Here is a 13,585-nt window from a genome sequence, read left to right on the forward strand (position 1 = left end):
CCCCTCCCCCTCCCTTTATCCCCCTCCCAGCCCCTTTTAGCCCCGCCCCCTCCTTGACCACGCCCTCCCCGAGGCCCCGCCCCCTCCCTTAAGCCCCGCCCCCTCCGCAAGCCCCGCCCCTCTCACCCAGCAGGGCGATCTTCCTCTTGAAGGCCTTGGGCTGGGCCTGGGGGGGGGGGGGAGGGAGGGGGGGACCCGGAAGGGGGCGGAGTCACCACGGGGGGCGTGGCTTGCGGTAGGCCACGCCCCTTCGTGCCGCTTGGCTCCGCCCCCTCCCTCCCCTCCCCCTTAGCGGGCGGTATCAGGAAGGGGGGGGGATGGGGGGGGAGGGGGCGGGGCTTGTGATGTCATCGCCAGGAGGCGGGGCCAAGCGGTGGCCGCCAATGGGAGGGAGGGGGCGGGGCCAGGGATATGTGGGGCGCCCCATAAGTGTGGGGCAGGGTCGGGGGGGCTGTGGGGCGCCCCCTAAGTGGGAATTGGGGGTCTGGGGATCTATGGGGCGCCCCATAAGTAACGCTATGGGGCCCAGGAAATCTATGGGGCGCCCCATAAGTGAGGCTATGGGGCTCCAGAATCTGTGGGGCGCCCCATAAGTGACTGTATGGGGCCCTGAGGATCTATGGGGTGCCCCATAAGTAGTACTTGGGGGTCCTAGGATCTATGGGGAGCCCCATAAGTGGCACTTGGGGGTCCTGGGATCTGTGGGGCGCCCCATAAGTAACGTCTATGGGGCTCCAAAATCCGTGGGGCGCCCCATAAGTGAGGCTATGGGGCCCAGAGGATCTATGGGGCGCCCCATAAGTAGAACAGGGGGGTCCTGGGATCCATGGGGCGCCCCATAAGTGAGGCTATGTGGTCCTGAGGATCTGTGGGGCGCCCCATAAGTGGTACTTGGGGGTCCTGAGGATCTATGGGGTGCCCCCCAAGTGGCGCCAGCGAGCCGGGAGGTCCGTGGGGTGCCCCACAAGTGGGATTTGGGGGGGTCCTGAGCATCCGTGGGGTGCCCCACAAGTGGCACTTGGGGGTCCTGAGGTTCCGTGGGGTGCCCCATAAGTGACATTTGGGGGTCCTCGAGTCCGTGGGGTGCCCCATAAGTGAGCTTTTGGGGTCCCGGAGTCCGTGGGGCGCCCCCTAAGTGGCGGTTGGGGGGCTGGAGATCTGTGGGGTGCCCCCTAAGTAGCAGCCGGGGGTCCCAAGGATCTATGGGGTGCCCCACAAGTAGGATTTGGGGGTCCTGGAGTCCGTGGCGTGCCCCATAAGTGAGGTTTTGGGGTCCCGAGGATCTGTGGGGTGCCCCATAAGTAGCGCTTGTGGGTCTTGAGATCCGTGGGGCGCCCCATAAGTAGCAGTTGGGGGTCCTGAGGATCTGTGGGGTGCCCCATAAGTGGCACTTGGGGGTCCTGGAGTCCACGGCGTGCCCCGTAAGTGAGGTTTTTGGGGTCCCAATGATCTGTGGGGTGCCCCATAAGTAGCGCTTGTGGGTCCCGGAGTCCGTGGGGTGCCCCATAAGTAAGATTTTGGGGTCCTGAGCAGCTGTGGGGTGCCCCGTAAGTAGCAGTTGGGGGGCTGGAGATCTGTGGGGTGCCCCATAAGTAACGGTTTGGGGGTCCTGGAGTCCACGGCGTGCCCCATAAGTGAGGTTTTGCCCCATAAGTAGTGATTGTCAGTCTTGAGGATCTGTGGGGTGCCCCATAAGTAGCACTTGTGGGTCCTGGAGTCCATGGGGTGCCCCATAAGTAGCGGTTGGGGGTCCCGAAAATCTCTGGGGTGCCCCAGAAGTGACAGCTTTCAGTCCCAAGCATCCGTGGGGTGCCCCATAAGTGGCGCTATGGGGCCCGGAGATCCGTGGGGCGCCCCAAAAGTAGCAGTTGTGGGTCTTGAGATCTGTGGGGTGCCCCATAAGTAGCAGTTTTCAGTCCTGAGCAGTCGTGGGGTGCCCCATAAGTAGCACTTGGGGGTCCCGAGAATCTATGGGGCGCCCCATAAGTAGTGGTTTTCAGTCCTGAGGATCCGTGGGGCGCCCCATAAGTGGCACTGTGGGGCCTGGAGTCTGTGGCGTGCCCCATAAGTAGTGGTTGGGGGTCCCAATGATCTGTGGGGCGCCCCCTAAGTAGCACTTGTGGGTCTTGAGAATCTCTGGAGTGCCCCATAAGTAGCAGTTGTGGGTCTTGAGATCCGTGGGGTGCCCCATAAGTGGCGCTATGGGGCCTGGAGTCAGCAACGTGCCCCGTAAGTGGTGCTGTGGGGCTCTGAATTCTGTGGGGTGCCCCATAAGTAGCGATTTTCAGTCCAGAGGATCCGTGGGGCACCCCATAAGTGGCAGTTATGGGTCCTGAGCATCCGTGGGGCACCCCATAAGTAGCACTTGTGGGTCTTGAGCATCTGTGGGGTGCCCCATAAGTGACGCTATGGGGCCCATGGATCTATGGGGCGCCCCATAAGTAGCAGTTGTGGGTCTTGAGCTCCCCATAAGTGGCACTTGTGGGTCCTGGAGTCTGTGGGGTGCCCCATAAGTAGCGGTTGGGGGTCCCGAGGATCTATGGGGTGCCCCATAAGTAGAACTTGTGGGTCCTGGAGTCCGCGGCGTGCCCCATAAGTGGCCCTACGGGGCTCTGAGTTCTGTGGGGTGCCCCCTAAGTAGCAGCTGGGGGTCCCAATGATCTATGGGGCGCCCCCTAAGTAGCACTTGTGGGTCCCGCGGATCTATGGGGCGCCCCATAAGTGGCTTCGGGAGGCCCGGCGCCCTTTGGTGCGGGCCGAGTCCTTTGGGGGGGCACTTGTGGGGCGCTGTGGGGCGCCGTGGGGCACTTGTGGGTCGCCGTGGGGCGTCGAGGTCCCGGGGGCGGCGGCGGGAGGAGGCACTTGGGGGTCGCGCAGCTCCGGCCGTGGGGCGCCCCCCAAGTGTGGGGCGCGGGGCGGCGGCGGCGGGGGGGGGCTCCGTCAGCCAGCGCTGGGTGCCCAAAAGAGAGACGTTGGGGGGTCCCGGAGATCCGTGGGGCTGCCCCACAAGTGTGGGGCAGGCGGTGGGGCGGGGGGGGGCCCGCCCCACATCTATGGGGCATGGGGTGTGGGGTGGGGGGGGTGTGGGGCACCCCCTAAGTGAGGCAGAGGAGGTGGGGGGGGGAGAAAAAGGGGGCGGGGAGGGGGAGGCGGTGGGGGCGGCGCGCCCCATAAGTGGGGGGTGCCCCACAAGTGTGGGGCTGCCCCACAGGTAGTTATGGGGTGCCCCCCGAGTCGCTATGGGGCTGCCCCCCGAGTAAATGCAGGGGGCCCGGAGGTGCTCAGGGGGTTGTGGGGCTGCCCCCCAAGTAGTTATGGGGCTGCCCCCTAAGTAGTTATGGGGCAAAGATCTATGGGGCTGCCCCCCAAGTAGTTATAGGGTGCCTAAGTATCTATGGGGTGCCCCCCAAGTATCTATGGGGTCCCTAAGTAGTTGTGGGGTGCCCCCCAAGTAGTTATAGGGCCCAGAGATGCTCACGGAGCTATGGGGCAGCCCCCCAAGTAGTTATGGGGCACCCTAGAATCTATGGGGCGCCCCCCAAGTAGCTATGGGGCACGTAAATCACTATGGGGCAGCCCCCCAAGTCCCCATGGGACACCCTAGAATCTATGGGGCAGCCCCCCAAGTCCCTATAGGGCCCGGAGATGCTCACAGATCTATGGGGCAGCCCCCGAGTAGCTATAGGGCCCCAAATATCTATGGGGCTGCCCCCCAAGTAGCCATGGGGCTGCCCCCTAAGTATCTGTAGGTCCCGGACACGCTCACGAATCTATGGGGCTGCCCCCCAAGTATCTGTGGGGCACCCTAAAATCTATGGGGCAGCCCCCCAAGTGCCTATAGGGCCCCCAAGTCGCTATGGGGCTGCCCCCCAAGTAGCTATGGGACACCGTAAAATCTCTGGGGCTGCCCCCCAAGTGTCCCCCCACCCCCCCACATGTGGGGCTGCCCCCCAAGTGCTCCCTCCCCCTCCCCCTCCCCCCCCTGCCCCACACTTGGGGGTCGTTACCTCGGGGTCCGGGGGGCGCTCGGGGGGGGGGGCGGCCCCGGGGGGGGGAGGGGGGGGCCCCAAATCCATCGGCAGCGGCGGCTCCGAGCTGGGGGGGGGAGGGGAATCAGTGGGGCTGCCCCATAGCGAGGGGGGAGGGGGGAGGTGTGGGGCTGGCCCCATAGAAAGGGGGGGCTGGGGGGGCTCTGCCCCATAGATCGGGCTCCAGGCCCAGGGGTTGGCCCCATTGGAGCCCCTCCAGCCCCATAGATTGGCCCCCAGCCCCATAGATTCTTCCCCCAGCCCCATAGATTCTTCCCCCAGCCCCATAGATTCTTCCTCCGGCCCCATAGATCCATTCCCCAGCCCCATAGATTCCTCCCCCAGCCCCATAAAAGTGCCCCCAGCCCCACAGATTCATCCCCTGGCCCCACAGAAGTGCCCCCAGCCCCATAGATTGTTCTCCCTGCCCCATAGATCCCCCCCCAGCCCCATAGACCCTCTCCCAGCCCCACAGAAGCCCCCCACCCACCCCCCAGCCCCATAGATCCCCCCCGGCCCCATAGATCCTTCCCCAGCCCCACACATCCCCCCCGGCCCCATAGATCCCCCCCCAGCCCCACAGATCCTGCCCCACATCCCCCCCAGCCCCACAGATCCCCCCTCCCCGCCCCCAGCCCCACAGCTCCTGCCCCACATCCCCCCGCCCCATAGATCCCGCCCCATAGATCCCTGCCCCATAGATTCCCCCCCCCCCCCCCCCTCACCCCTCTATTGTGGGGCCGGGCGCCGTGCCGGGGCGGCCATCTTGCCGCTTACCCAGCAGCCCCCGCGCGGGGGGGGCGGGGCCAACGCGGCACCGGGGGGGGGGAGGGGAGGGGAGGGGGAGGGGACCCGGAGAGACCCCGGCCCCACAGGGACCCACAGGGACCCCATAGGGACCCACAGCGCCCCATAAGTGCCCCATAGCGCCCTATAGGGCCCCAAAGAGCCCCATAGCACCCCATAGGGACCCATAGCGCCCCATAGAGCCCTATAGGGCCCCATAATGCCCCATAAGTGCCCCATAGCGCCCCATAGAAACCCCATAGCGCCCTATAGAAACCCCATAGGGACCCATAGAGCCCTATAGGGCCCCACAGCGCCCCATAGAGACCCCACAGTGCCCCATAAGCACCCCATAAGGACCTATAGTGACCCACAGCGCCCCATTGTGCCCCATAGGGACCCATAGAGCCCTATAGAGCCCCATAAGTGCCCCATAGGGACCTATAACGCCCCATAGCGCCCCATAGGGACCCCATAAGGCCCCACAGCCACCCCGCAGTGCCCTATAGGGCCCCACAGAGACCCATGGGGACCCCCCTGTGCCCCATAGAGCCCTATAGAGACCCCATAGAGGCCCATAGAGACCTATAGGGCCCCATAGCACCCCATAGAGCCCCATAAAAACCCCACAGTGCCCCATGGAGCCCCATAACCCCCCCATAGTGCCCTATAGTGCCCCATAGAGCCCTATAGAGACCCCATTGAGACCCATAGTGCCCCATAAGCACCCCACAGCGCCCCATAGAAACCCCACAGTGCCCCATAGAGCCCTATAGCGACCCCATAGAGACCCCCTAGGGACCCACAGCTGCCCCATAAGTCCCCCTTTCACCCCACCACCACCCCATAGAGACCCCATAGGAACCTACAGGGCCCTATAGCTGCCCTACAGCACCCCACAGCGCCCCATAGACACCCCATAGAGCCCCATAGCCCCCCCATTTCGCCCCACAGCGCCCCATAGCAACCCCATAGGGCCCCATAGCAACCCCCCAGCCCCATAGACACCCCATAGAGCCCCATAAGTGCCCCATAGGGACCCCATTAAACTCCATAGCGCCCCACAGACACCCCATAGAGCCCTATAGGGCCCCATAGCTGCCCCATAGCGCCCCATAGCCCCCCCATTTCACCCCACAGCGCCCCATAAGCACCCCATAGGGCCCCATAGGGACCCCATAGCGACCCCCCAGCCCCATAGAGACCCCATAGCGACCCCCCAGCCCCATAGCGCCCCATAGCGCCCCATAGCGACCCCCCAGCCCCATAGGGCCCCACAGAGCCCCATAAGTGCCCCCCCCCCCCGCCCCTCCCCCTCTCACCGTGTTTCCGGCTCCTGCTGGGGGCCCTGCGGGGGAGGGGCGGGGTCAGGGGGGCACCAGTAACAACCAGTGCTCCCAGTAAGGACCAGCAACGGCCCCAGGCCCTCCCAGTAACCCCCAGTAACCCCCAGTCCCTCCCAGTATCCCCCAGTCCCCCCCAAACCCTTCCCAGTCCCTTCCCGGTATCCCCCAGTGCCTCCCAGTCCCCCCCAGTCCCTCCCAGTCCCCCCCAAACCCTTCCCAGTCCCCTCCCAGTATCCCCCAGTGCCTCCCAGTCCCTCCCAGTGCTCCCAGTCCCCCCCATTTCCCCTCCCACTGCCCCCAGTTCCCCCCCAAGGCACCCCCAGTCCCTCCCAGTATATCCCAGTGCCCCCATTTCCCCTCCCAGTCCCTCCCAGTCCCCCCAGTATCCCCCAGTCCCCCCAGTTCCCCTCTCACCGTCCCAGTCCCGGGGGAGCTCCCGGGGGAGGAGGAGCCAGAGGAGGACGGCGACTGGGGCGGGGCCTCGCTGGTGGGCGTGGCCTCAGCGGGGGGCGTGGCCTGGGCCGGCACCGCCCCTTCTGACAGGGGAGGGGGCGAGGGGGAGGCGCTGGGGGGCGGGGCCTGAGTGGGAGGGGGCGGAGCCTCGCTGGTGGGTGTGGCCTCGCGAGGGGGCGTGGCCTCAGCAGGAGGGGCTTCAGAAGAGGGAGGGGCTTCAGGAGGGGGCGTGGCCTCGACAATGGGGGGCGTGGTTTCTTTGACAGGGGGCGTGGCTTCAGCTTGTGGGGCACCCTCGGAAAGGGGAGGGGCCTCCTGAGGGGGCGTGGCTTCGGGTGGGGGCGTGGTCTCCATGGGGGTTGTGTCTTCAGAAGGGGGAGGGGCCTCAGAAACGGGCGGGGCTTCAGAAGGGGGTGTGGCCTCGGAAGGGGGCGGGGCTTCTGGCTGGGGTTGGGGCTCCACAGTGGGGGCCTCGCATGGGGGCGGGGCTTCGGATGGGGGCGGGGCTTCCTGAGGGGGCGTGGCCTCGCCGAGGGGCGTGGCCTCAGGCTCCTCCTCCTCGTCGTCTTCCTCCTCCTCCTCCTCCTCCTCCTCTTCCTCCTCCTCCTCCTCCTGGGGGGGGCGGCGCCGGCCCCGGGGGGGCCCCTCGGGGGCTTTTCGGCCCTGAAGCCGAAAATAAGAAGTTTTAGAAGCCCCAAAACCGCCGTTTTTTGCCCCAAAAGGGGTGTTTTGGGTTACCTGGCGCACCCGCTCGCTGCGGCGCTCCGGCCGCCGGCCCGGCTCCTCGTCAGAGTCCTCGCAGCTGCGGCCCGAGGCTGTGGGGAGGAAGGGGTTAACGGGGGGTTTTGGGGGGATTTCGGGGGGTTTAAAGGGTTGGGGGGGGGGGTGGGGACCTCCCAGGGGGGTGAAGTGGGGGGAAAATGGCCCCAAACGGCGATAAAATGCCTCATAACAACCCCAAATCCCCTCTAAATGACCCAAATTCTCCTTGATTTCCCCCAAATCCCCTCTAAATGACCCAAATTCTCCTTAATTTCACCCAAAACCCCAATAATTTCCACCAAATCCCCTCTATATGACCCAAAATCCTCTTAATTTCCCCCAAATCCCCTCCAAATGACCCAAACTCCCCCTAATTTCCAGCAAATCCTCTCTAAATGACCCAAATTGCCCTTAATTTTGCCCAAATCCCCTCTAGATGACCCAAATTTTCCTTAATTTCCCCCAAATCCCCTCTAAATGACCCAAATTCTCCTTAGTTTCCCCCAAATCCCCTTCAAAATGACCCCAAATCCTCTTAATTTCCCTCAAAACACCCCTAAATTCCCCTTAACTCCCCTCAAAACTCCTCAAAACACCCCTATTCTCCCAGAAATGATCCCAAATCCCCCCTAATTACCCCTAAAAACCCTGAAAACGACCCCAAATCCCCCTAATTCCTCACAAAAACCCTCAGAATGCCCCCAAATTCCATCTATTTCCCCCAAAACACATCCAAATCCCCCAAATACTCATAAAACCCCTGGAAACGCCCCCAAATTCCACCTATTTCCCCCAAAAACACCCCCAAATCCCCCTAATTCCTCACAAAACCCCTCAAAACGCCCCCAAAATCCCCCTCATTCCCCCCAAATCCCCCCACACCCCCCCCTCAAAAAACCACCCCCAAATCCCCCCCGATTTCCCCCCAAAACCCCCCAAAACGCCCCCAAATCCCCTCCCCGGATCCCCGCCAACCCCTCCCGGTGCCCGTTTTGGGGTTAAAACACCCAAAATCCCCGGATTTGGCCCCAAAAAGCACCTTCGAGCTCGGCGGCCTCGCGCGCCTCCCGCTCCAGCCGCTGCTGCAGCAGCTCCTGCTGCTTCTCCAGGTACTGCTTGATGAAGCTGTTCTGGCTCATCTCCTCCCCGATCTGGGGCAAAAACACGCCATTTCGGGTAAAACCACGCTCGGGCAAGGGGCTGGGGAGGTTTTGGGGAGGGTTCTGGGGGTTTTGGGGGCGGTTTGGGGGGTTTTTTACCTGGGAGTTGGGCTGGAAGGTGGCGTGGGGCGTGGAGTGCTTCTGGAGGTTCTCCAGCATCAGCGCCTGGGTTTTGGGGGAAAAAAGCGGGATTTTGGGGCAGCCCCACCGTGAAAACAACCCTCCCCGTTCCCTCCATCCTTTATGGCCTCAAATAACCTTAATTTACCTCAGAAAATCGCTAAAAATCCCTCAAAACCACCCCAAACCCCTCAAAACCCGTTTCTCTTCAACCTCCATAACATCCCGACAAACAAAACCCCTAAAACCCCCGAAATTCACCCAAAATACGTCAAATTTCCCTCCCAAAACTTACCGTTAAGGTTTATCGTAATTTTTTACCCCAAGTTCTCCTCATGAAACCCCAAAATTCTCACAAATTACCTCAAAATCTCACCGAGCTCACGAAAATGGGGTTTCTGTGGTGTTTTTACCTCAAAATCTCCTTAAAAAAGCACAAATCACCTCAAAATACCCCCCAAAAATAATGGTGGGGGGTCTCCGGGGGTCCCCGCACCTAAATCTCCTCAGAAAATGCCAAAGTTTCCTCAAAAAAACACAAAATCTCCTCATGATCCCCCCAAAAATCATTACAGAATGGGTTTTTATGGGTTTTCCTACAAAATCGCCTCACGAAACCCCAAAATCGCCTCTATTGGGAATTTCTATAGTTTTTTTTCCACAAATTCTCCTCATAAAACCCCAAATCTCCTTAAAACCACCCCAAAACTCGCTACAGGATTTTTCTATAGGTCCCCGTAATTCCCGGTGTCCCCAGATCCCCGCAAAACCCCCCAAAATCTCCTCAAAAACATCCTAAAAGTTGCCATAAAGATATTCTATAAAGACCTGACCCTAAAATCTCCTCAAAAGTATCCCAAATCCTCTCAGAAATACCCCAAATCCCCCGGAAAACCCCCAAAATCCCCTCAGGACCCCCAAAACAGCCTCAAAAAGACCCCAAGTCTCCTCAGGACCCCCAAAATCTCCCCAGAAGCCCCCCAAAAACACCTCATAAACACCCCAAATCCTCTCAAAACCCCTCAGAAAGACCCCAAGCCCCCAAAATCTTCCCCAAGCCCCCAAAATCTCCTCAGAATCTCCTCAAAATCCCCCAAACCCCCTCAGAAATCCTTCAATCTCCTCAGGAACCCCCAAATTCTCTCAGAAATTACCCAAATCTCCTCAAAAAGTGCCCAAAACTGCCTCAGAAAGACCCCGGGCCCCCTCAGAAACACCTCAAGCCCCTCCCAAAAGTCCCAAAATCTCCCCCAAAAGCCCCCCAAAGTATCTTAAAAACACCTGAAATCTTCTCAAAATCACAGAATGTCCTCAGAAGACCCCCAAAACACCTCATAAGTACCCCAAACCCCCTCAAAACTCCTCAAAACCCCCTCAGAAAGACCCCAAACTCCCTCAGAACCCCCTAAATCCTCTCAGGATCCCCCAAAATCACCTCCTAAACACCCCAAATCCCCTCAAAACTCCTCAAAGGCCCTCAGGACCGCCGAAATCCCCTCAGAACCTCCTAAAAACACCTCACAAACACCTCCTAAACACCCCAAACCCCCTCAGGACGCCCTAAGTCTCCTCAGGACCCCCTAAAAACACCTCACAAACACTTCATAAACATCCCAAATCCCCTCAAAATTCCTCAAAACCCATCAGAAAGACCCCAAAACCCCTCAGGACCCCCTTAATCTCCTCAGGACCCCCCAAAAACACCTCAATAAACACCCCAAACTCCCTCAAAACTCCTCAAACCCCCCTCAGAACCCCCTAAATCCGCTCAGAAACCCCCCAAAATCCCCTCAGGACCCCCTAAATCTCCTCAGGATCACCCAAAACACCTCATAAACACCCCAAATCCCCTCGAAACTCTTCAAAAACACCTCGTAAACACTTCAAATCCTCTCAAAACTCCTCAAACCCCCTCAGGACCCCCTAAATCCCCTCAGGACCACTTAAATCTCCTCAGGACCCCCTAAAAACACCTCACAAACACCTCAGAAACACCCCAAATCGACTCAAAACTCCTCTAAACCCCTCGGAAAGACCCCAAACCCCCTCAGCACCCCCTAAATCCCCTCAGAACCCCCTAAAAACACCTCATAAACACCTCCTAAACACCCCAAACCCCCTCAAATCCCCTCATGACCCCCTAAATCTCTTCAGGACCCGCCAAAAAACACCTCAAAAACACCTCATAAACATCCCAAAACCCCTCAAAACTCCTCAAAACCCCCCAAAAACACCTCAAAAACACCCCAAATCCCCTCAAAACTCCCCAAACCCCCTCAAAAACTCCCCAAACCCCCTCAGGACCCCCTAAATCCTCTCAGAACCTCCTAAAAACTCCTCAAAAACACTTCATAAACACCTCCTAAACACCCCAAATCCCCTCGAAACTCCTCAAAACCCCTCAAAAACACCCGAAACCCCCTCAGGACCCCCGAAATTCCCTCAGAACCTCCTAAAAACTCCTCAAAAACACCTCGTAAACACCCCAAACCCCCTCAAAACTCCCCAAACCCCCTTGCGACCCCCAAAATCTCCTCAGAACCCCCCAAAAACACCTCAAAAACACCTGATAAACATCCCAAATCTACTCAAAACTCCTCAAACCCCCTCAGGACCCCCTAAATCTCCTCAGTATCCCCCAAAAACACCTCACAAACACCTCCTAAACACCCCAAACCCCCTCGAAATTCCTCAAAACCCCTCAAAAACACACGAAACCCCCTCAGGACCCCCTAAATTCCCTCAGAACTCCCCAAAAACACCTCAAAAACACCTCGTAAACACCCCAAACCCCCTCAAAACCTCTCATAAACTCCCCAAACCCCCTCAGGACCCCCTAAATCCCCTCAGCACCCCCTAAAAACACCTCACAAACACCTCATAAACACCCCAAACCCCCTCAAAAACTCCCCAAACCCCCTCAGCACCCCCTAAATCCCCTCAGAACTCCCCAAAAGCACCTCGTAAACACCCCAAATCCCCTCGAAACTCCTCAAAACCCCTCAAAAACAACCCAAACCCCCTCAGGACCCCCGAAATCCCCTCAGAACTCCCCAAAAACACCTCAAAAACACCTCACAAACACCTCCTAAACACCCCAAATCCCCTCAAAACTCCCCAAACCCCCTCAGGACCCCCTAAATCCTCTCAGAAACTCCCCTAAATCTCCTCCGGAGCCACTAAAAACACCTCATAAATACCTCCTAAACACCCCAAACCCCCTCAAAACTCATCACACCCCCTCAGGACCCCCTAAATCCCCTCAGGACCCCCTAAAAACTCCTCAAAAACACCTCAGAAACACCTCAAACCCCCTCAAAATTCCATAAACCCCCTCAAATCCCCTCAAACCCCCTCAGGACCCCCTAAATCCCCTCAGAAACTCCTCAAAACTCCTCAAAAACACCTCGTAAACATCCCAAATCCCCTCGAAACTCCTCAAAACCCCTTGTAAACACCCCAACCCCCCTCAAAAACTCCCCTAACCCCCTCAGGACCCCCTAAATCCTCTCAGAACCTCCTAAAAACTCCTCAAAAACACTTCATAAACACCTCCTAAACACCCCAAATCCCCTCGAAATACCTCAAAACCCCTCAAAAACACCCGAAACCCCCTGACGACCCCCCAAACCCCCCTCAGGACCCCCTAAATTCCCTCCGAACTCCCCAAAAGCACCTCGTAAACACCCCAAATCCCCTCAAAACTCCCTAAACCCCCTCAAAACTCCCCAAACCCCCTCAGGACCCCCTAAATCCCCTCAGGATCCCCCAAAAACACCTCAAAAACACCTCCTAAACACCCCAAACCCCCTCAGAACTCCCCCAAAACACCTCAAAAACACCTCCTAAACAGCTCCTAAACACCCCAAACCCCCTCGAAACTCCCCAAACCCCCTCAGGACCCCCCAAATCCCCTCAGAACCTCCTAAAAACTCCCCAAAACCACCTCATAAACACCCCAAACCCCCTCGAAACTCCTCAAAACCCCTCTGAAACTCCCCAAACCCCCTCAGGACCCCCGAAATCCCCTCAGCACCCCTTAAAAACACCTCACAAACACCTCCTAAACACCCCAACCCCCCTCACAACTCCTGGCGCCCCGCTCCTTCCCCCTTCCCCTCTCCCCCCGCCGCCATCTTCCCCCGTCCCCTCCCCGCTTCCCCCCCCTTCGCTCACCCCTCGCAGCCTCTTGACCAGGGCGCTCTTCTGCCCGCTCTTGGCCAGCCCCCGGCGCTCCAGGGCCGCCTTCAGGTCGGCCACGCGCAGCAGATGCAGCGGCCGCCCGTCCAGCGTCACCTCCTCCCCGTCCGCCATCTTGCGCCTCCCTCCTCCTCCTCCTCCTCCCCGCCGCCTCCTTCCGGCGCCCTTCGGCTCTTTCCGGGCCCGCTTCGGGCGTTTCCGGAACCTTTCGGCTCTTTCCGGAGCCCCTTCGGGAACTTCCGGAGCCGCTCGGGGGGTTCCGGAAGCGTTCGGCTCCTCCCGGAGCCCGCTCGGCTCCGCCCCGCCCTCCCCGCGGCCGCTTCCGGCCGGCTTCGGCTCTTTCCGCCCGCGCTTCGGGGACTTCCGGTAAGCTTCGGCTATTTCCGGAACTCTTCGGGTGCTTCCGGAACTCTCCGGGAACTTCCGGGAGGCTTCGGCTCCCCCCGCCCCTCGGGTGCCCCCTCGGCAATTTCCGCCAAACTTCGGCAATTTCCGTCAGTTTTCACCAATTTTCGCTATTTTCAGCCCAAATTTCGCCCTTTTCAGCCCAATTTCGCCCGTTTCCGGCCGCTTTCCGCCCAAACTTCGGCTTTTTCCGCCCGTTTCCGCCGCTTTCCGCCCGTTTCCGCCCAAACTTCGCTTTTTTCCCTTATTTTTTACCAATTTCCGCCGAATTTCGCCCATTTCCGCCCCCTTCCCCCCTCCCAACCCGGATGTGACGTCACCAACC

The 13,585-nt window shown here is 59.8% G+C and overlaps 1 protein-coding gene across 1 annotated transcript in view; it reads right to left on the reverse strand.

The window, feature by feature from the left end:
* The window catches only part of ACIN1 (apoptotic chromatin condensation inducer 1), a 17,798-nt gene extending 4,798 nt beyond the window's left edge, over window positions 1-13,000 (reverse strand). The window contains exons 1-9 of the mRNA XM_082780407.1: window positions 12,832-13,000; window positions 8,635-8,700; window positions 8,415-8,526; window positions 7,352-7,428; window positions 6,575-7,276; window positions 6,137-6,162; window positions 4,008-4,095; window positions 2,607-2,950; window positions 127-166 (exon numbers count right to left, since the gene is read on the reverse strand). Coding sequence (XP_082636533.1) covers window positions 127-166; window positions 2,607-2,950; window positions 4,008-4,095; window positions 6,137-6,162; window positions 6,575-7,276; window positions 7,352-7,428; window positions 8,415-8,526; window positions 8,635-8,700; window positions 12,832-12,969 — 1,593 coding nt within the window. The 5' untranslated portion in view covers window positions 12,970-13,000. The remainder of the gene's footprint in view (window positions 1-126; window positions 167-2,606; window positions 2,951-4,007; window positions 4,096-6,136; window positions 6,163-6,574; window positions 7,277-7,351; window positions 7,429-8,414; window positions 8,527-8,634; window positions 8,701-12,831) is intronic.
* Window positions 13,001-13,585: the final 585 nt, after the last annotated feature.

Source organism: Aythya marila (genome assembly GCF_965140915.1).
Source record: "Aythya marila genome assembly, chromosome: 28".
NCBI classification, from domain to species: domain Eukaryota; kingdom Metazoa; phylum Chordata; class Aves; order Anseriformes; family Anatidae; genus Aythya; species Aythya marila.